Source organism: Wolffia australiana, chromosome 6, assembly GCF_029677425.1.
Source record: "Wolffia australiana isolate 7733 chromosome 6, ASM2967742v1".
Lineage (NCBI taxonomy): Eukaryota > Viridiplantae > Streptophyta > Magnoliopsida > Alismatales > Araceae > Wolffia > Wolffia australiana.
This window is the reverse complement of record NC_135840.1, coordinates 16240205-16257357: the sequence shown is the minus strand read 5'-3', so window position 1 is coordinate 16257357 and position 17153 is coordinate 16240205. Positions and strand designations below refer to the sequence as shown.

General features: G+C 36.1%; 1 protein-coding gene across 1 annotated transcript; it reads left to right on the top strand.

The window, feature by feature from the left end:
• Nucleotides 1-4251: 4251 nt before the first annotated feature.
• Nucleotides 4252-14874, top strand: LOC144704543 (Noc2p family). Its single transcript, XM_078576996.1, has 13 exons — nucleotides 4252-4641; nucleotides 5075-5132; nucleotides 5866-5983; nucleotides 6063-6114; nucleotides 6190-6284; nucleotides 6519-6587; nucleotides 8051-8548; nucleotides 9132-9434; nucleotides 10871-11197; nucleotides 12638-12844; nucleotides 13927-14016; nucleotides 14598-14680; nucleotides 14753-14874. Exons 1-13 carry the CDS (start codon nucleotides 4518-4520, stop codon nucleotides 14772-14774), a joined length of 2046 nt encoding a protein of 681 aa, XP_078433122.1. The 5' UTR covers nucleotides 4252-4517; the 3' UTR covers nucleotides 14775-14874.
• The last annotated feature ends 2279 nt before the right edge of the window (nucleotides 14875-17153 follow it).

Here is a 17153-nt window from a genome sequence, read left to right as displayed (position 1 = left end):
TAGTATGAAGATTTAATAGTCACTAATGACGGGAGTAGTTGTAATTAAGGTGCATGATAGACTGGCCCAAGACGGGATGGTAGGGCGTTTTGGGATGGTCTTTGTGTTGTCTCGCATCATACTGTTTTGGGTCGTCTGAAACCGTCATGTACCGAAACCATCTTGTCCCAAAACCTTCTAGTTTGGAAACCATCCCATCTGAGAATTGCCCCATTGAGAAACCAGCCTGCCCTTGGCATCTTGATACCTTTTGACGTCCCAAAACAAAAGGCCGTCCCTTTGTATGGCAGACAAATTTATGTCTTCTCTAATGTATGTGCACAATTTTTTGCGTATGTGCATTATAGTTATAATAGGGAGGTCTCTTGTTGATCTCATCGGAAAATACCAAAAGTGCTATTTAGAGTTCTTGTTTGGACCACAAAAGAAATATTAATATAAACATGGCCTAATAGGATAATGTCATGTGTGCTTGCTACATAGATTAAGTTATTAAAAGTAGGCGGCACTATTTCCATCCCTAGGAAATTCTACGTTATACAAATTTCAATGAAATACTTGTGGATCTCAACAGTTGATATATATTTACAAATTGATCATCATAAATCATCGGCTTTTATCTGTTTATACATATACCAAGAGTCGTAACGATATGTTGGTTTATGACACAATTGGCAGTAATTTTTATACGAACTCAGCATCAACTTATTTGTTCATTTTATGACATGAACCTCTGATTTGACATATTTAATGTAGCATGAAGTCAGATGTAATAATTGTGGATGAGGGAATTAAATTTTATTTTGTTAAGTATGTGCCTTTCTATCTTGAAGGAGAATACTCTTCGTGATGAAAATTTGGAAATAGGCCAAATTAGACAGAATATTGGATCTTCATTTTTTTTTCATTTTGTCTCATTTACATTCTTCTAGAAATTTTGTGTGAATATGTGTAAAAAATATGTTTCATCTGAAGCTTGATCAGCTAAATGCATGCCTACAATTAATGCATTAAAGTGAATTGTTACATAGACATGATGTGACATTGTTCCAAATCACAATAAAATGTTTTAAAATGGTTTTTATGACAACATTTCTAAGGATCACTTGAAGACACAGATATATGTTTTTATGACGATATGCTTGAAGGCTCTATACTTTGAAAACATATCATCGAAATTGCTACACATGTGGTACTGATCTATCTAACATCGGTTAATTTAGCATATTACCATTTAATCATCAAACTATTCACTCGGGCACCAACACAGATATATGTTTTATGAAAAAATGATAAAGCTAATGAATAAATTACTATATATTTGCATGTGTGTCTACATATTCATTTTGATTGTCACATCAACAGAATAAACCTCCATGAAATAAATAAGTAATGATTAACATGAACACACTAGTTTACAATACAACCTCAATGATGTACCATTACATTATCTCTCCACGAAGATGGGAACATACTAGTCATCTCTTAATGCTCTAACATTGTTTAGTAACTCAACATAAAGGTAAAAAAGTCCATGGAGATAAGTCATGGCAATTAAGAGCAAATAACTGACCTCCATTGTCAAACTGTGGTTTAGTTGGAAGAACTTGCATTTGTACCTGATGGCCTTCTGAAACACAAGTGGAGGGTTGTAGGCTCTCCTGAAAATGCTGGAGGAGCAGGAGCTTTCACAATTTTGCATGAGCCATGTTTATGTCTAGTGACCTAGGATAACCCTTAGGCGACATCAAAGTAAGAGATTTCGTTCTTCCTCCCAAGCATGGCTCATTCATTGAAATTTTATTAGACTACTATCACAAAAATTTGTGTGGTTATTTTTCTTTGATATTTCTGGATTATTAAGGTTTCGTGCTATTTTCTGCATGCATATTTGTATTGCAAGGGGTTAAAAAGGAAACTTACTGTTTTATTTTTGTCTTGAAAGATTTGAGGTGCACATATTCTCTTATGAATAAACATCAGTCATAAAATCAAATTCAAAATGATTGATTATAGTTTCAGCAAGTTTATTGATCAAAATGTGCTTCAATTTATTGTGATCAAATTCACTTAATGGATCCTAGGCTTGGCTTATTCTATATTTAACAAGAAGATCCATCCGAGTAGATAAAAAAATCAGGAATCGACCACTCATCTGTTTGAATATTTCTAAACATATTCAAACATTCCAAAAAGTTGGATATTTTAAAATATTTAGGTCAATTACATATTCTCACGAAATGTGGAATTTTTTGTGGTTTTTTTTTCAACGTCCAAAAATTTATTCATACATCCCATTTTTTGTATTCGTTCTACAAGATTCACCGTTCAAATATAATCTCATTATTTGATTGGATAGGAATGAATAAAAAAAGGATATATTGTCCCATATCAAATCCAGAATCTCAGTATTTCCCATAATTTTGACTACTTTATGATATAGATAAGCTTAAACCATAGATTATACTAATTGAATTCTTAAAAATTTATAGAAATAAAAAAAATAGTCCAACTAATAACGCCAATAGAAGGGATATTAATCCATATTATAATAAAAGATAATATCTAAAATTTGATAATCCTAACCATCAAGGAAAAAAGTAGAAGACCAAACAAGAAACAAAACCAAAAGATGTTGAAAAATAACAGAATCAACCATTAAAAAGAAAAAAAACAATTAAATAGAAGGGAGGAAGCTGGTCTACATTTTGATATATCCTCAATTAAAGAGGAGAGATGAAACGAGATGTAATGTTGTGTCAAACATTTAAATCTATCAGATAATTTATAAAAGAGAACCTTTATTATTAAACTGGTTTGCCTCTCACTGAAATGGGTTCAATAATTTCTTATATATTAGGCCAAAGGTATTTCATTGGTAGATAAGATTAAAAAAATAAGGATTCACTAAAGGAAGAAAAATTATAATATTGCAGTTTAATATGTGAAGAGTGCAGATGATAATGACAAATTTGAAATTGGCATTGTCATGCTGGAAAAAATGAATGACACCTATTTTCAGGGTGAAAACATGATGAGACTTTTTCAGGGTGATCAATGGAATTATAAATGTTTTTGTTAAAATATTGTAATTATTATTCTCCTATGATTTGGGACTTACTGAAACCAGATCCATTAAGACAAATCCTACCACATGCCAACACACAATTGTCATCATCATGGACGAAGGTTTTCCCCCTTATTTTATCAAATAGGAAAATAAATATTTATTTTAAGTTTTAGATCTACTAATCTGATCTGATCTGATTAGAGTTGCTTAGCGCAAATTTATGTGGTTTTATAGGACCATTGGCCTCATCCGTCTAATCAAATCCACACCAATGGTGGGATCATAATCCAAATTGGGTAATGATCTTCGAGGATTGTGGACTGGATTCAGTCGATCAAGTGCTCGATCGGATTGAAGTTACGGACGATCTGATTAAATCCCTGAGACCTATGTGATGAACATGTTAACACATTTTGATATTTATCAAGTTTCACATCCCCATCACACTATCAGGTCTTCCTAATTTGTGTGTTTCTTAGTTAATTGAATGACATCACACAAGATAACAATATTATGTTTTTCTAGATTTTCTCCATTTCTCGTATATTTCCACAAACTTTAGTTATTCCCATAAATCAACATTTGCTAATAATTGAGCTAACATGAGCAAAATATAAATGAGTCGGCCCAATAAAGCCCATTATCACATTTCTTGATTTTTAAAATATAGTGATCCTAGACAATGGCAAATGTCATCATCATCATTGCCATCAGTGTATACTAATTGAGTTTAGGATGTGAACATTATCATAGTCATCACCATTCAGCCCAAGTTGAATGATGATCTTTTCATCACCATTCTCATCTTGCCGAGAACAAGAGATGACAACAAAGGCAATTTCGTCATCATCATCATCCAGGCAAGGACGAATGAGGGGGACAATGACAACTCATCACCATCCTCTCATCATCGTCATCATCAACATCAATCAACATCAATCAAACACTATTAATAATAGAATTTCTTGATCATTTGTCTCATTATCTTTAATCCCATGTTGATTGGTTCAATAGAATATTGATCCAAAGAAATTATGCATGGAAATCTAGCAAAGTGCTAATTGATTGATTTCTGGTGGACCGGTTCGACCCGGTCGAACCGGAAACGATGAACCGGCGCTCGACCGTCTAAGAACAAAACCTCTCCGAGAGGGAACGAGAAGCTTAAAACCCTGACCAAATCTTCTTCTCGCAGCGCAAATCTCTTCTCCGGCGATAAGCCGCCGCCTCAGCGGCTTGATTTCACCAGATTTCAAGCTTTCCTACGAGTTCTAGATCTCCAGAATCGGTTTAAGTTCTTTTGATCCTTGAATTGGGTCGGAGCTCGGGTTTTTCGACTGATTTTGAGAAAAAAAAGAGTTTTGGTTCACACCCATTTCGGGAATTTTGCTGGGTTCGCGGTTGAGGAGTTGGGTGTTGGCGAAATTCTTTATTTTTGGTGAGAGTGATGGGGAAGCTAGGGAAGAGGGCGAGGAAATTTAGCCGGAAGAATCTTCAGTCGGTTTGCCGCAAGAAGAGAAAGTTCAATGCCATGCGCGAGAATTCGCGGAGGAGAAGGGGAAGAAACTCTGGTGGGTATATTTTGGGAAACCAAGTTCATTTTCAGTTGCTTCATTGATTGTATTGGCTTTCTCTCATTTATAGTCCCGGAATTCATCAGTCAAGGTATAAGTTTTGCCCCGAGAGTTTACAATATGAATATCGCCGACGACTTGGTAATGTTCGATTGAAAACTTCATCTGCCGAATATTATCTGAAATCACAAAATTGGAATCCTTGGCGTCTCACGATATCAATTTGCTCTTCCGTAAATAATCTCATTGGTTTGGTTTACGGTAGATAAAAAAAGGATTGTCCAACTGATCCCTCTGGCAGCTGCGTAATTATAATCTGTGACATTCATGTGAGGCATATGATGTTGTTTCTAATTTTCTTTAAAATAATACATTTTTTGCCTTGTATTTCTTGTATCTCGTCAGTAAATCTTGTTTGTGCTACATTCAGACGGCGCGGCCAACCCTGAAGGTGGTGAAAACTTGAAGGTTGATGTCCCTAAAAACGCGTAAGTACACCTTTTGAGATAATCCATGAGGGCTGGAGTTTTTCAATACATTTTGCATGATTTTTTACTAGGGATGGTTTTTTATTCAAGCAGTATGGAAGAAAAATAGAATAAATGTCATGTCCAATCAAAGTTTTCCTGGTATAATGTTTAAGTCAAATTAATCTATATAATCCTACTGGGAATAAAAAAAAATATTTTTTTCGTGCCCAGCCTTATGCTCAGATTGCGTTTGTGATGGCGCTTCTTTCTCTTCTTCCCATAATAAGTCTGTGGAGGGACCTTATCAGATGGACTGATTCAATCCAAATGTGAGTCAGTTGAGATGATTCAATCAGTTTTATGGGCCGGATTGATCAGAATGAATATTCAAACCCTGCTCATCACAAGGAATGTCCAGCCATTCATCATTGGTGGGGTCAGCCTTTATCTGATGAATGGTACTTGTGATCTGACCGACCATCAATGGCAGCAGTTTTAATGGTGCTTTACTTTTGTCATAGGTAGAACTCGGCACTACAAGAAGACATTCTTATTTCAATTGAGAAGATGCCTTATTTCGTAAATCATGTCCAGAAAAAAGTTCTTCTTTTTGAAAAAAAAATTACGATAAATTTATGCTAATGAAGCAATAACTAGTTCTATTTTAGAATAGTTGGTCAAAAAAATTGGGATAATGATATGGTTTTGAACTAATTTCGCATTTTATCTTCTTTTCTTATTTTACCCTCAGACTGGAAGGCTCTGATGCTAGTGGAGTGATTGTCAGAAATTTTTTTGATGCATTCTCAAGCGAGGATGAGGGCAGTTCGATAGAAGATGAGTCTGAGAGTGATGACTATCTTGTTGAGGTTGGCATATATCATATGTTAAAATTTATTTTTTTTCCACCAGAAGATGAGCTGAAATGGTAATGTTCCCAATACCCAGGATCCGGAATGCCCATATATTTCAGATAGTGATGATGATCTAGAGTTTGGAGGTAAATTTTTTTTTTCTCCTCGGGAAACTTTTATTTTCTTTGTTGGTAATTCGAAATGTCTTAATGACGTGGCAGATGATGGAGGGCAACCCGTTGGAGTTGGAAATAATAATGAAATGTTCCAGGAGATTGTCAAGAAAAGGGAAAAGATTGATAGATTGAGGAAAAAGGTGCGTCTTTGTTCAAGACCCAGTACTGTCGTTTGTTGGATTGGCAGCATGCAAATTCAATGGATCATTTCAATGTTTTTTTTCTTATGCTAAACAAGTTTTACTGTTTTTGCTAGTGTGAACCTCAGCGTCTTATTTCATCAAGTGATGCACTGTTACTTTTCTGTTAATCTTCTCTTAGTGGAAGAGTTTCTTGACTCCAGTTTTCGAGTCATCTTTTTTTCTCTTTTTCAGGATCCAGAGTTCTCAAAATTTTTGGATCGCCATACAAGTAATCTCAAGGAGCTTCAGTTTGAAGATACAGTAAGTTGTGATATCTATTAAATGAAACCAAAACTTTGTTATACTTCAATTTTTTGCTTCTGGGCTTAATATTTCTTTACGTTATTAAAATAGGCTTTCTGAATAGTAGACGTTTTTTTTGAAAAAGAAACCCTAATATGAGAGATTTTAGCAGTGCTGGGAGGGGAGCAGAACTCACAGTTTTCGTTGGATATAATGAGAAACATATTCAAGATATTTCAAAGAGTCTGTTTTAACTGAAAAATTGTTTGATCTGGAGAAGTTGGTTATTCATCAGTTATTATGGAGAATAGAAATGTTTCACATATCACACTGCCCTCCGTTAGATCCTGTCTACAATGTGGAGCGCATTTATTTAGATAATACAATTCGAAATATAGATCCAGATTTGTTTGGAAAAATATCATAAAAAATAATCTCACATGAAGGTTGATCGCTGATCCCTTCAACCCTTCTATGTTTGCCCTCTTGTGGAAATTGGATAAAATCAGAGTCTAAGATGGCATTATTCGTTTTTGTCTCTTCCATAGACTGTTTGTAGCTCTCTGTTAACGAATACTCTTAGCTACTAGTCGAATTGTGAGACTGCTAGCTGATTCCCTGACATAATTTGATACATATCTTCTTGCAAACAGCTTGGTCTTGAGGTGGGAAAAGGGAGTCATCTTTCTTTCTTTGGAAAGATAGAAATATTTATCCCATTCAAGTCCGTCAGTTTGCCTCAACTTAGAATCCGTGAATCATCGGTTCTTTAAAGGTGCTGGTTGCATAGCCCATAAAGAAGAACCTGTTAAGCCGGTAACATGTGCAGAATGCCCGCATGTGTGATCGCCCCTCCCTTTCTATCTGGCTGAGCCTTTTGGAAGTGAGGGGAGAGTGATGGATTTTGTGGGTAGCAAGTAGTTATGTTACCCTTTGTGGCCTTTATTTTTTGGGCGTGAGGTTCTCCTCTCTCTATAAATAGGGAAGATAAAACGTGTGATAAAAATGGCTTTTTGAGGTGTATCTATCTGACTTGGCTCCCAGGGTGGTGGGCTCCTCCCATCGTCCCATCTCCATATTTTTCTCTGGCGATTTCCAACACTTTCTACTGTAATTATTTCTTGTGCTCTATCGATGAAACATTTTTCAGTTTCGGCCTCTTGGTCATGTAAAGATATTGAAAGTACTGATTTTCTTTTTATATTTTTATTCAAACGTTCATACACCCCAAGAAACCCGCACCACACCACTCCTCATGAGGTGATGGGAGAATCCCTAGTTGCATCCTTCCTCATTGCTTTCTTCTTTTTGATTCCCCACTTTGATTCTGTAAGTGAGTTATTGCATTTGTCTCACGGGAATATAAGGACCTTATTTTTGTTGATTTATTGGACATCAGAGTGAAGGAAACTTTTAGATATATCTCTATTGCAGCGTTGCATTGCTCATTCTGACTAGTTTCTCTATTTTCATCGCTGTAGTCATCTGACGAAGGGGAAGTAGGGGGAAAGGATGATACTGGAGAAGCAGAAGAACTGAATTCTGCAAAGAGAAAAAGCTTAACAATGCATACAATAGATGTCTGGTGTTGGATTACCTTGGAAGGAAGTATGCTTTCTCTTCCTAATCTTCTGAATGCATTTCGTGCAGCATGCCACTCTGAGAGTGGTGATTTAACTACAGTGGGAGTGGCAAAGAAGGAAGTTTATGCAAAGATATTAACTTCTGTCCTTGGTGAAGCGGATGGTATTTTCCGGGGGTTCTTGGGATTATCCAGCAGCAAAGTTAGCGTGTCAAATTTAAGTAGTTGCCGAAATTGGTTGACGATGAGGCCTCTCATTAAGTCTTATCTTAGGAGCTCTCTTTTCCTTTTGAAGCAACTTACAGAGAACCAGACGCTGGCGTATACTTTATCAAAACTCAGACCCTCAATCCTGTTTTTCTCTGCGTTTCCTGTGCTATTCAAGAGATTCATCAAGGTACTTATGTTTCTTGGATCCATAAATTTCGCCAAAATTTCGTTAAAGAAAAATAAAGTTCGCCAAATTCTTGTTTGGTATTGGTAATTTCTTGGCTCTACTCGTCAGAAACTACTGATGGGTGAATTTCAAGGTGCTATTTTTTTTCTCTCTCTCTCTCTCTCTCCCACTTCTCCCGTTCTCCCCATCTCTCTCCCTCTCTCTCTCCTTCTCTCCCTGCGTCTCTTCCTCCTCTCTCTCTCTCTACCCCAGCCTCTTCATCTCTTCCCTCTCTCTTCCCTTACGAAGGTCTTGCCTGCATAATTTTTGCTAAAATTCTTGGTTACTATCAGTAATGTCATTAGTAATATGACTCTGCTTGTGAGAAACGATTGACATAGACGAGTGAATTTCAAGGTGTTTGATTTTTTCATTGTCCCTTTCCCCTCCCTCTCTCTCTCTCTCTCACCAAGGTCTTCTTTTGGACCTCTTATGAATTTTAAGTTTCCTTTTTGTTTAAAGGGTTGTCATCGAACAGTTTGTTAATCGTGGTTAAATATAAGGTACTAGTTCCTTTGAACTTACGATCTTCATGTGAATACAGGTCTCTGTGCGCTTTTGGGCTACTGGTGACAAACAATTATCTGCATCTTCTTATGGCATTCTGCACGACATTTGCACTAATCTAAGCTCTGAGTGGCTGGATATCTGCTTGATTGAGACCCATCAATCATTTGTTGCACGTTGCAAGTTTGTTGAGCCAGCGAGCTTTGATAAGATAAAATATCTTAATGACTGCTTGGTGGAACTCTTCTCTACTGACCTTCATTCCTCGTACCCTAAAGTGGTTTCTTCTTTGCAAAAAATGGCGGCAGCTTTGCGGTCTAGTTTAAAAACAAAGAACAAGGTTCGTTCATCCACTAGATTTTCTTAATTTTTTTCTGGCAAATGTGTATGCTTCTTTACTGTCTTTTGTTATTTACGTGTACAGTTCCAAAAATGTTTTAAGACTCCGAATCTCGAACAACGAATACTCTAGAAATTCCAACAACGAATACCAGATATCTTCTTGATTCAACCGTTCACACTTAGAGAATACTGATATCGTGTTTAAGAGAAAGAGAGAATCGTTCAGACTTGAACAAAAATCCGAGTGAAGAGTGAAGTTAGAAAACCCTCCTAGATTGGAGAGGAAGCTCCGCCCGCCGGATCGGTCGAGGCAGCCTTGCGAGGAGAATCTCCGTCGTCGCTAGTCGAATAACTTCTTTTTCCTTCCTCTCCCCGCCTCCTCCTCCTCTTATTTATAGAATGACGGCCTTCATTTGAATCGTCTCGTTCCCGCCTTATTTCAAAGCTCCTCACACGTGCTGATCATCTTGCACGTGCTGAGTCCACGAGTCTTCTTTTCTTCTTTTGGTAAGTTCTCAAGAGGTCCATATCAAAATGTGGACTAAATAATCTGAACTTTGTTGCTAATTCTTTATTTTGAACTCCATTGGGAAATAGTTAGACTGCTGACGCAAGAGAGAGGGAGAGAAAAATAGAGAGAGATATAGAGGGGTGGGGTTGGAGGGAGGGATACAATTCCCTGCCGTAGATGCTGCCCTCCAAAGCGCGATCACGGTATACTATGACCGTGATACAATCCGCATCCTCTTATGAGGGTTTCTTCTGTGATTTCGTAGGGGGTTGCATTTCCATCATTTCATTTCTGCATCTTCCAGTTAAATTGTGTTGGTTCTCCATCTCCTCTCTTGCCCGATGTCCATCCTTCATGTACCCTTTGTCTACCCAAAGTCCATCTCAGCATCCCCTACCTCCGCCGACAATCATTCTGGCATCCTCCCCATCTCGTCTCAGTGGCAATCTTAACATGGGACTTGCCTCTTGATCGATCCCAAATCAAGGGTCGTGTTCCTCGTTCCAACAGCTCAAGGTACGTTTCAACAATATCCCTATCAAGATCTTATTGGACTGCTTCATGAAACAACTCCTATCTCACAAATTCTAGTCAACCTGACCCACATCTCCCCCGTACTTCCCCCCTTAGAAAAATGGCTGTGAAAGGTAGCTATGTTCTTGATTCAGCACACGCCTTTGCTCTGTGCTGACAGTTCCGAATTATCCTTTTTTGGCCCTGTTGTAGATAACTGCCTCCCCTTTCTTCTGTTGCTTCTTGCATGTCAGTCACAATATAAAAGTTGCAACAACTTTCCCCGTTTTCTGTTGGCTGTTGTATGCGTTCGTGTTTTTTTGGTGAGTGTAGCTACTCCACTTGAATGTGCGTTGAAAAAAACTAATTTTTGGATGGTAATCTCAATATCTTTCCTTCGTGGGTTGCAGGATGAACTCCATCTAATACACAGCTGGCAGTACATCTGCTCTTTAGACCTATGGATCAACTTCATATCAAGGAACATCAGGAACCACGATCTTCATTCGTTGCTTCATTCAGTCATCCAGATTGTCATGGGAATAGCTCATCTTTTTCCTGGCCGGCGTTATTTTCCTCTGAGAATTAAATGCGTCCAAATGCTAAACCAGCTGTCAAGTGCCAGCAGTGTCTTCATTCCGATTGTCTATTTGCTGCTCGAAATGGTGGAATGCAGGGGAAATGATAATACAGAGCCTGGACTGAAACAAATTTGTGACTTCTCATCTGTCTTAAAGGTGTATTAAAATAATCTGTGAGAGATATTAAAGTATGAACTGAAATAGGCCATTTGGGTTTGCCTTCACTGTGGGATGAGGATGAGAGGACATGATGAGTCATCATCCTCATCCATCAATAGTTCATGGAAAAAAGACTACAAGGACGATGAGGATAATGGCAAGTCGTCATCGTCCATGTCATTCGTCTGCGTCTTGGATGACATCGAACATGAAGATGATGATATCGTCCTCATTAGTCTGGCCAGGATCGAGTACAATGATGAGGATGACTCACCATCATCCCTCATAGATGATGAACTCGTCATATGCTGGAGCACCTAGATTCCGTTATTTCATCTTTTTCTTGCTGACCAAATCCATCTAATGTCTTAATAAAGCCTGCATTTTTCCTTGTATTATTGTAATGTTGGAGGTGAATAAAGATAATGACTAATCATCATCACCGTTTTCATTACTATCCATGGGTTGATGGGAAGCTTCACAGTCATTGTCATTCGTTTAAGCCCAAAAATGGATGACGATGATGATTTTGAGGCTACGATGGCTCTGAAGAATTCGTCTTTGTCCTCCAACCCTTGTCAGGTGCCCACGATAATGATGGCTTGTGGGTGATGATGATAAGTAGTCATCATCATTGCCGTTCACTTCTTGGGAAAAAGGAGGAAAATAACTTTGATCTCTTGTTTCAGAGAAATGAGTGGCTCACAATGAATGGAAAGAAACATTCTATATTTATTGTGATAAATCGGGAATAAAGTACACACAAGAAGCTAGATGGTCTTGAAGATTTGGCTACTATAGAGATCTGTTCCCAACAGCCATCGTTGTCTTATCATCATCATTCATCGGTTTATGATAACTGTCATCATGATTTTCACTCATCCAAACATAGATGATAATGACAATAAATAGGTTTAGGGATGACTATCATGATGAGGAATTCTTCATCATCATGATCATCATTCATTAGTTGACGATGAATTGTCATCTTGATCGTCATTCATCCAAACACGGATGATAATGACCAGATTTGGGGATGAGAATGATGACGAGGAATTCATTATCAAACTCCAACCCTAGTTTGGCACCATCAATAATTATGGCAACAATGATGACAATGGCGAATCTTCATTTTCATTGTCATCCGGTTTCCAAGAAACATCATTGTCATTGTCATTCACCGGTTGATTATGAATCATCATCATGACCATCGTTTATCCTAGCCCTAACATGGATGCAATAAAGGTGACAAAACCGTCATCATCGTTCAACCCTGTATTATGGTGATTTTTGGGCCTGACTCCTGCAATAGGATTTGCATAGGCATCATCTTTTGTTAGTGCCATAGGATAAAGTTTTATTTCTTGAATCTCATTTCTAATCAATTGATTGTCCTTCAATTTTATACTTACGTTCATTATTTTATCATCTTCCAAGGTACCGAAGCAACTACTGAAGTCTTCCCAGTTTCAAGAGCAGTGTATCCTATCTGCTGTGGAGCAGCTTTCAATTCACTTCGCGCAGTGGAGCTGCTGTATCTCTTTTCCCGAATTGGTGGCCATCCCCCTTATTGTCATGAAGAAGTTCATCCAAGAGTCTACGGTTGATAGCCATCGACGGATAGTTAAGCGATTAATTGACCAGGTGCACAATTTCTCCTGTTTACTATATAACTTGCCCTCATCAAATTCTGTATACCAGAAGCATCATCTTTTGTGTGATTCTCTCTTGCTAGTCTGTTCTGGCATAAGGTTGGTGGGCAATGATGAATTCATCATCATCATCGTTGTCCTCGTCCATGTATTATGGGTAGACAATGATAAATTCTCCACTCCAGTGGAATGACAAAGATACCATTGATAACTTTGTCATCATCCTCGTCATTGCCATCTGTGGCGTACTAACACTACACTGAGAAACCTCCTATCTTCTCATGTTTGTTAAGGAATTCACCTTTTTTAAAGAAAAAGATCAGGAATTTATCATCTTCTTTGCCAACCATGTTTGACTTGGTCTAATTCGTCATTAACATTTGGACGATGATGGCGAAGATTTTTCATCATCGTCATCATATTATGATGCCAAACCCTATTCTGGCATATTATGATGCAGAATAAAATGTTATTCTCAAAATAATACACAATTTCCTCCTTAATCTTTTTAATTCATGTTTGACCTTATGTTCGGATGCTAATGATTTCCCAGTTGTGCTCACATATTTCATGAATTGTGGTATTCTCACTTTTTTTGCATTACGAGCAATTATTTTTGTTTCTTGTCCAGAGAACGAATAAAACCTGCATCTATCTTGCTTGAAATCCTTCAGACAATCCTTTATTCTTCCTAAAAATCTTCCTTTGTGTTTGTCTGGCGTAACTCTTTATATCTTGGAATCGGAATAGACTAGAAAAAAAATCAATCGTTGGGTTGACTGGGTTTCCTCTTTTACTAAAAAAAAAGTCTTTGGTATGCTTTTTTATTTTCTTGAATTTCTTGTTTAGGAGGACGAATAAAATCTGCAATTACAGTTTACTAAAAATTCGGCCAACTCCTTGTTTACTAAAATCTCCCTTCATATTCTTGGAGAAGAGAGGAGAGACGGAGCTAAGTTTCATATCTTAGAACTGGGAATAAATGTTAAACATTTGAATTTTTGTGCAGACTGGGTTTCCTCATTTGGAAAATTTTATGTATTTAATATGCTTTGTAATTACCCTGGGATGCAGATTGAAAATAATCGGGACTTTGTGGAGAGAAAAAGGAATGAAGTCTCCTTTTCTCCAGGTGATCAAGTTTCTACTGAGTCATTCCTTCAGGTCAGCTGCTCTATACATATCTCTCTCTCTCTCTCTCCATGTTTTGACTAAATAATAAACGAGTGAATTCTGGCGAGGGGAAATTTGAACTTCGAATAAATGGTTTCATATGTATCTTGAGCTTTCTTGGATGAAATGAGGTCCTGTTATTCTATATTGGAATTGTATCATGAACCTTATATGGTTATTTGCTTTTCAGTTTCTTATACTTGAAATGATTGGTTTCCTATATATAGTTGTCATTTCATGGATGAAATGAATATTTTTATTGCTATATTATGTCATTGTTTTTTTGTAATTATCTATTTTCCAGTTTGTTATACTTGACATTACACGTTTGCTATGTATTATGACCTGTTGATAGATTAAATGAACTTTTATGCTCTTCTATTATGCAGTTATATATTCCGTCATGTAGTTAGATATTTTCAGTTGTTATATTTGGAATCTTTGGTTCCCATTGTAAGTTATCCCTTCATGGATGAAATGAACAGACCTCTTGTATTTTACAATTATATATTTTCTTCATTTCTTTGTTCTACAAAATTATACATCGACTCATGTAATTATCTATTTTCCAGTTTGAAAAAAGCAACAGCAGCGCTCCATTCTCTCTCTACTTCAGAAATATGCACCAACTAAAATCTAAATCTTCGAAAGCTGGGTATGACTATAACTTTTGACTCTAATATACCATGTTTTCCTCTTTGTTTTAACTTATTTTTTCATCTTGTAGGGGGTCAACCTCAAGAAAGTGACCAACCTCCAATATTTCTTCTATGATTTTAAATCTTGCAAAAATTTTGAAACATCTCGCCCATATTGTGAGGCTTTATATTTCACAAATATTCTGGTCTGTGTTTAGCTTTTAGACTGCTTCATACATGGCTTTAGCTGCCTAAAAGTATCTCAAATATTCAGACTGCTTAAAAATATTTTATATACTTGCAAAAATATATTCAATGTAAATTAATTCATGTAGTGGATAAAGGTGAAATTCATGCTATTGCCATGTAAGAAATATGCTACTAAGATCCAGTTTGTATTTAAAACCTATCAAATTTTAGAAGAGGAGAAAAGATTGCCAAAAGAAAGTCAGATAATGAAAGGAACCATGAGGGCGAATTTCTGTTGAAATTATTTAGATGTAAAGTTATTAGTCCATTTCTTATTAGTTGACTACCTCAGTTGGACAATGATAAGGGACAAGTCCTTCCTGATATCTTAATTGGGCAACAGTTGCAAAGCTTGCTATTCTACCTGCTCATTTGGGCTGATACTGTAATGTGGAAAACAAAATTGAAAACAGAAAGTGGCATAATCCCATATAAGTAAAAAATGACTTCGACTGCTCAAGATACATAATTAATAAGCTGCATAAGAGAATACAGATAAAATACCATTCAATTAAAGAACCAACCCATGAAACACACTCTGCTGTCATAATTTAACTAAAACATCAATCCATTATCTCTAAAAAAATAGTTAAATTGTGTGGAGTGTTGTAGATTTAGATTTGGCTTTGACAAATCTAAATTGATTCCCAGTTGGTACCTAATTAGTTCCATGGGTGAATACTTTTTCTTAGGATAGGACTGTAAATATAGATGAGCAACATCTAGTTCTTGGCATTATGTCTCTGTGCACAATAACTACCATGAATGCAAAGTGATAAAGCTTACACAACATTCAGTATCATCTTTCTTCATGTCTTTTACATAGAGTAAAATGTCAAACGACAACTTAGCTATTTAATCGATTAAAGTTAAGTTAGTTATCTTTGTTGTACAGTTATGTCAAATTATTTATACAGTATTTAATATGCATTTCCAAAACATTTTTGTATTTTCTACTGTGCAATTCAAACTTGATGATGATATTAAATACTCAATGTGGCTAAAATACATGATTCTATGAGTGCAGAAATAGTTATTTTCCGACATTCTCAAAAATATTGTTGCAGAACTATTCAATTACATTATAGTAGTATTCTAAGTGCCGACCTCAATTTGAGATATAGTAGTATTGTTCAACTTCATTATCATAATACTGACCTCAATTAGAGATGATTAATATTGATAATAAAAATAATTAATGAATAACTTTTTTCTTAACCTAAACTCTATGCATGAAGGTCATCTCAATAAAAATATAAAAAATTATATCCACTAAAACGTTAGGAGAGAAAATATAATACTCGAAGATACAATATGTAGGCGAATAGAAAGAGAACGCTCTCAAATATAAATCCTGGATTGAAAAGTCAACCCAGGACTAAATGGGATTAATAAGTTTTTTCTGAGAATAATTTGTGTAGATTGAGTCTCATAGATTTTATTCACAATGTGTAGTTTATTGTTTTAATAGATATTCTAAATGCATATAGTCAAAAATGTATTGGATGACCCGTTGTTTGTACTTGACCAATATATTTTAGTTGTCAACTGAAGGTCAACCATGGGATGATGTCTGGACTACTCAGCGTGTTTTAAATTAGTTATTGTTTTAGTGAATGTCTTGCTTGGTGAAGACCTGGTTTAAAATACTATGGATAAGAACATTTCCTGTAGTGATGATAGATAGAGTTGTTATTTTAGTGATGTTGACCATTTTTTGGATAGCGTAAACATTTGAAGTTTCATTTCTGACATCAATTTTTTATTTTGGGATAGTAAGGGGGAGAATTCCTATTTATCTAGATGTTAAAATCAGATTTTTGAGATTGACTAAACTAGAACACTATTCTTCTAGTTCCCTGAATTCGAGTTCTGTGAATAATGGATCTATAAATACTAGTCGATACTCTTATCCGGTTATATGCATGATACTCAATCTAGTTGGAATAATCATTTAAATATTTAAATTAATAGTTATATGTCATATAAAGCAATATTGAGAGTCACATTTCATCTGAGACCCATAACTACATATATAATTATGTTTATAATTTTATTTCTAAAGAAAGTATATGTTTTAGTGAATGTAATACTTCTAGTATCAGAACTACAGTTAATGCTAGTGGTTTTAGTATAGGAGAAAGACCTTATGTTTTAGATATTGAAGATTAAGCTTTTAGGGTATTTTTAGCACAATGTTTTGATGTGTGTTTTGATGAATGTTCAAAGTGATGCATGCCT

Bases quoted from the DNA above. Each gene is read 5' to 3' on its own strand.
- LOC144704543 (XM_078576996.1), top strand. From the start codon at position 4,518: ATGGGGAAGCTAGGGAAGAGGGCGAGGAAATTTAGCCGGAAGAATCTT. The intron at 5,984-6,062 runs GTTGGCATATAT...CCCAATACCCAG, and splicing joins GTGATGACTATCTTGTTGAG to GATCCGGAATGCCCATATAT. The intron at 12,845-13,926 runs GTGCACAATTTC...CCTGGGATGCAG, and splicing joins TTAAGCGATTAATTGACCAG to ATTGAAAATAATCGGGACTT.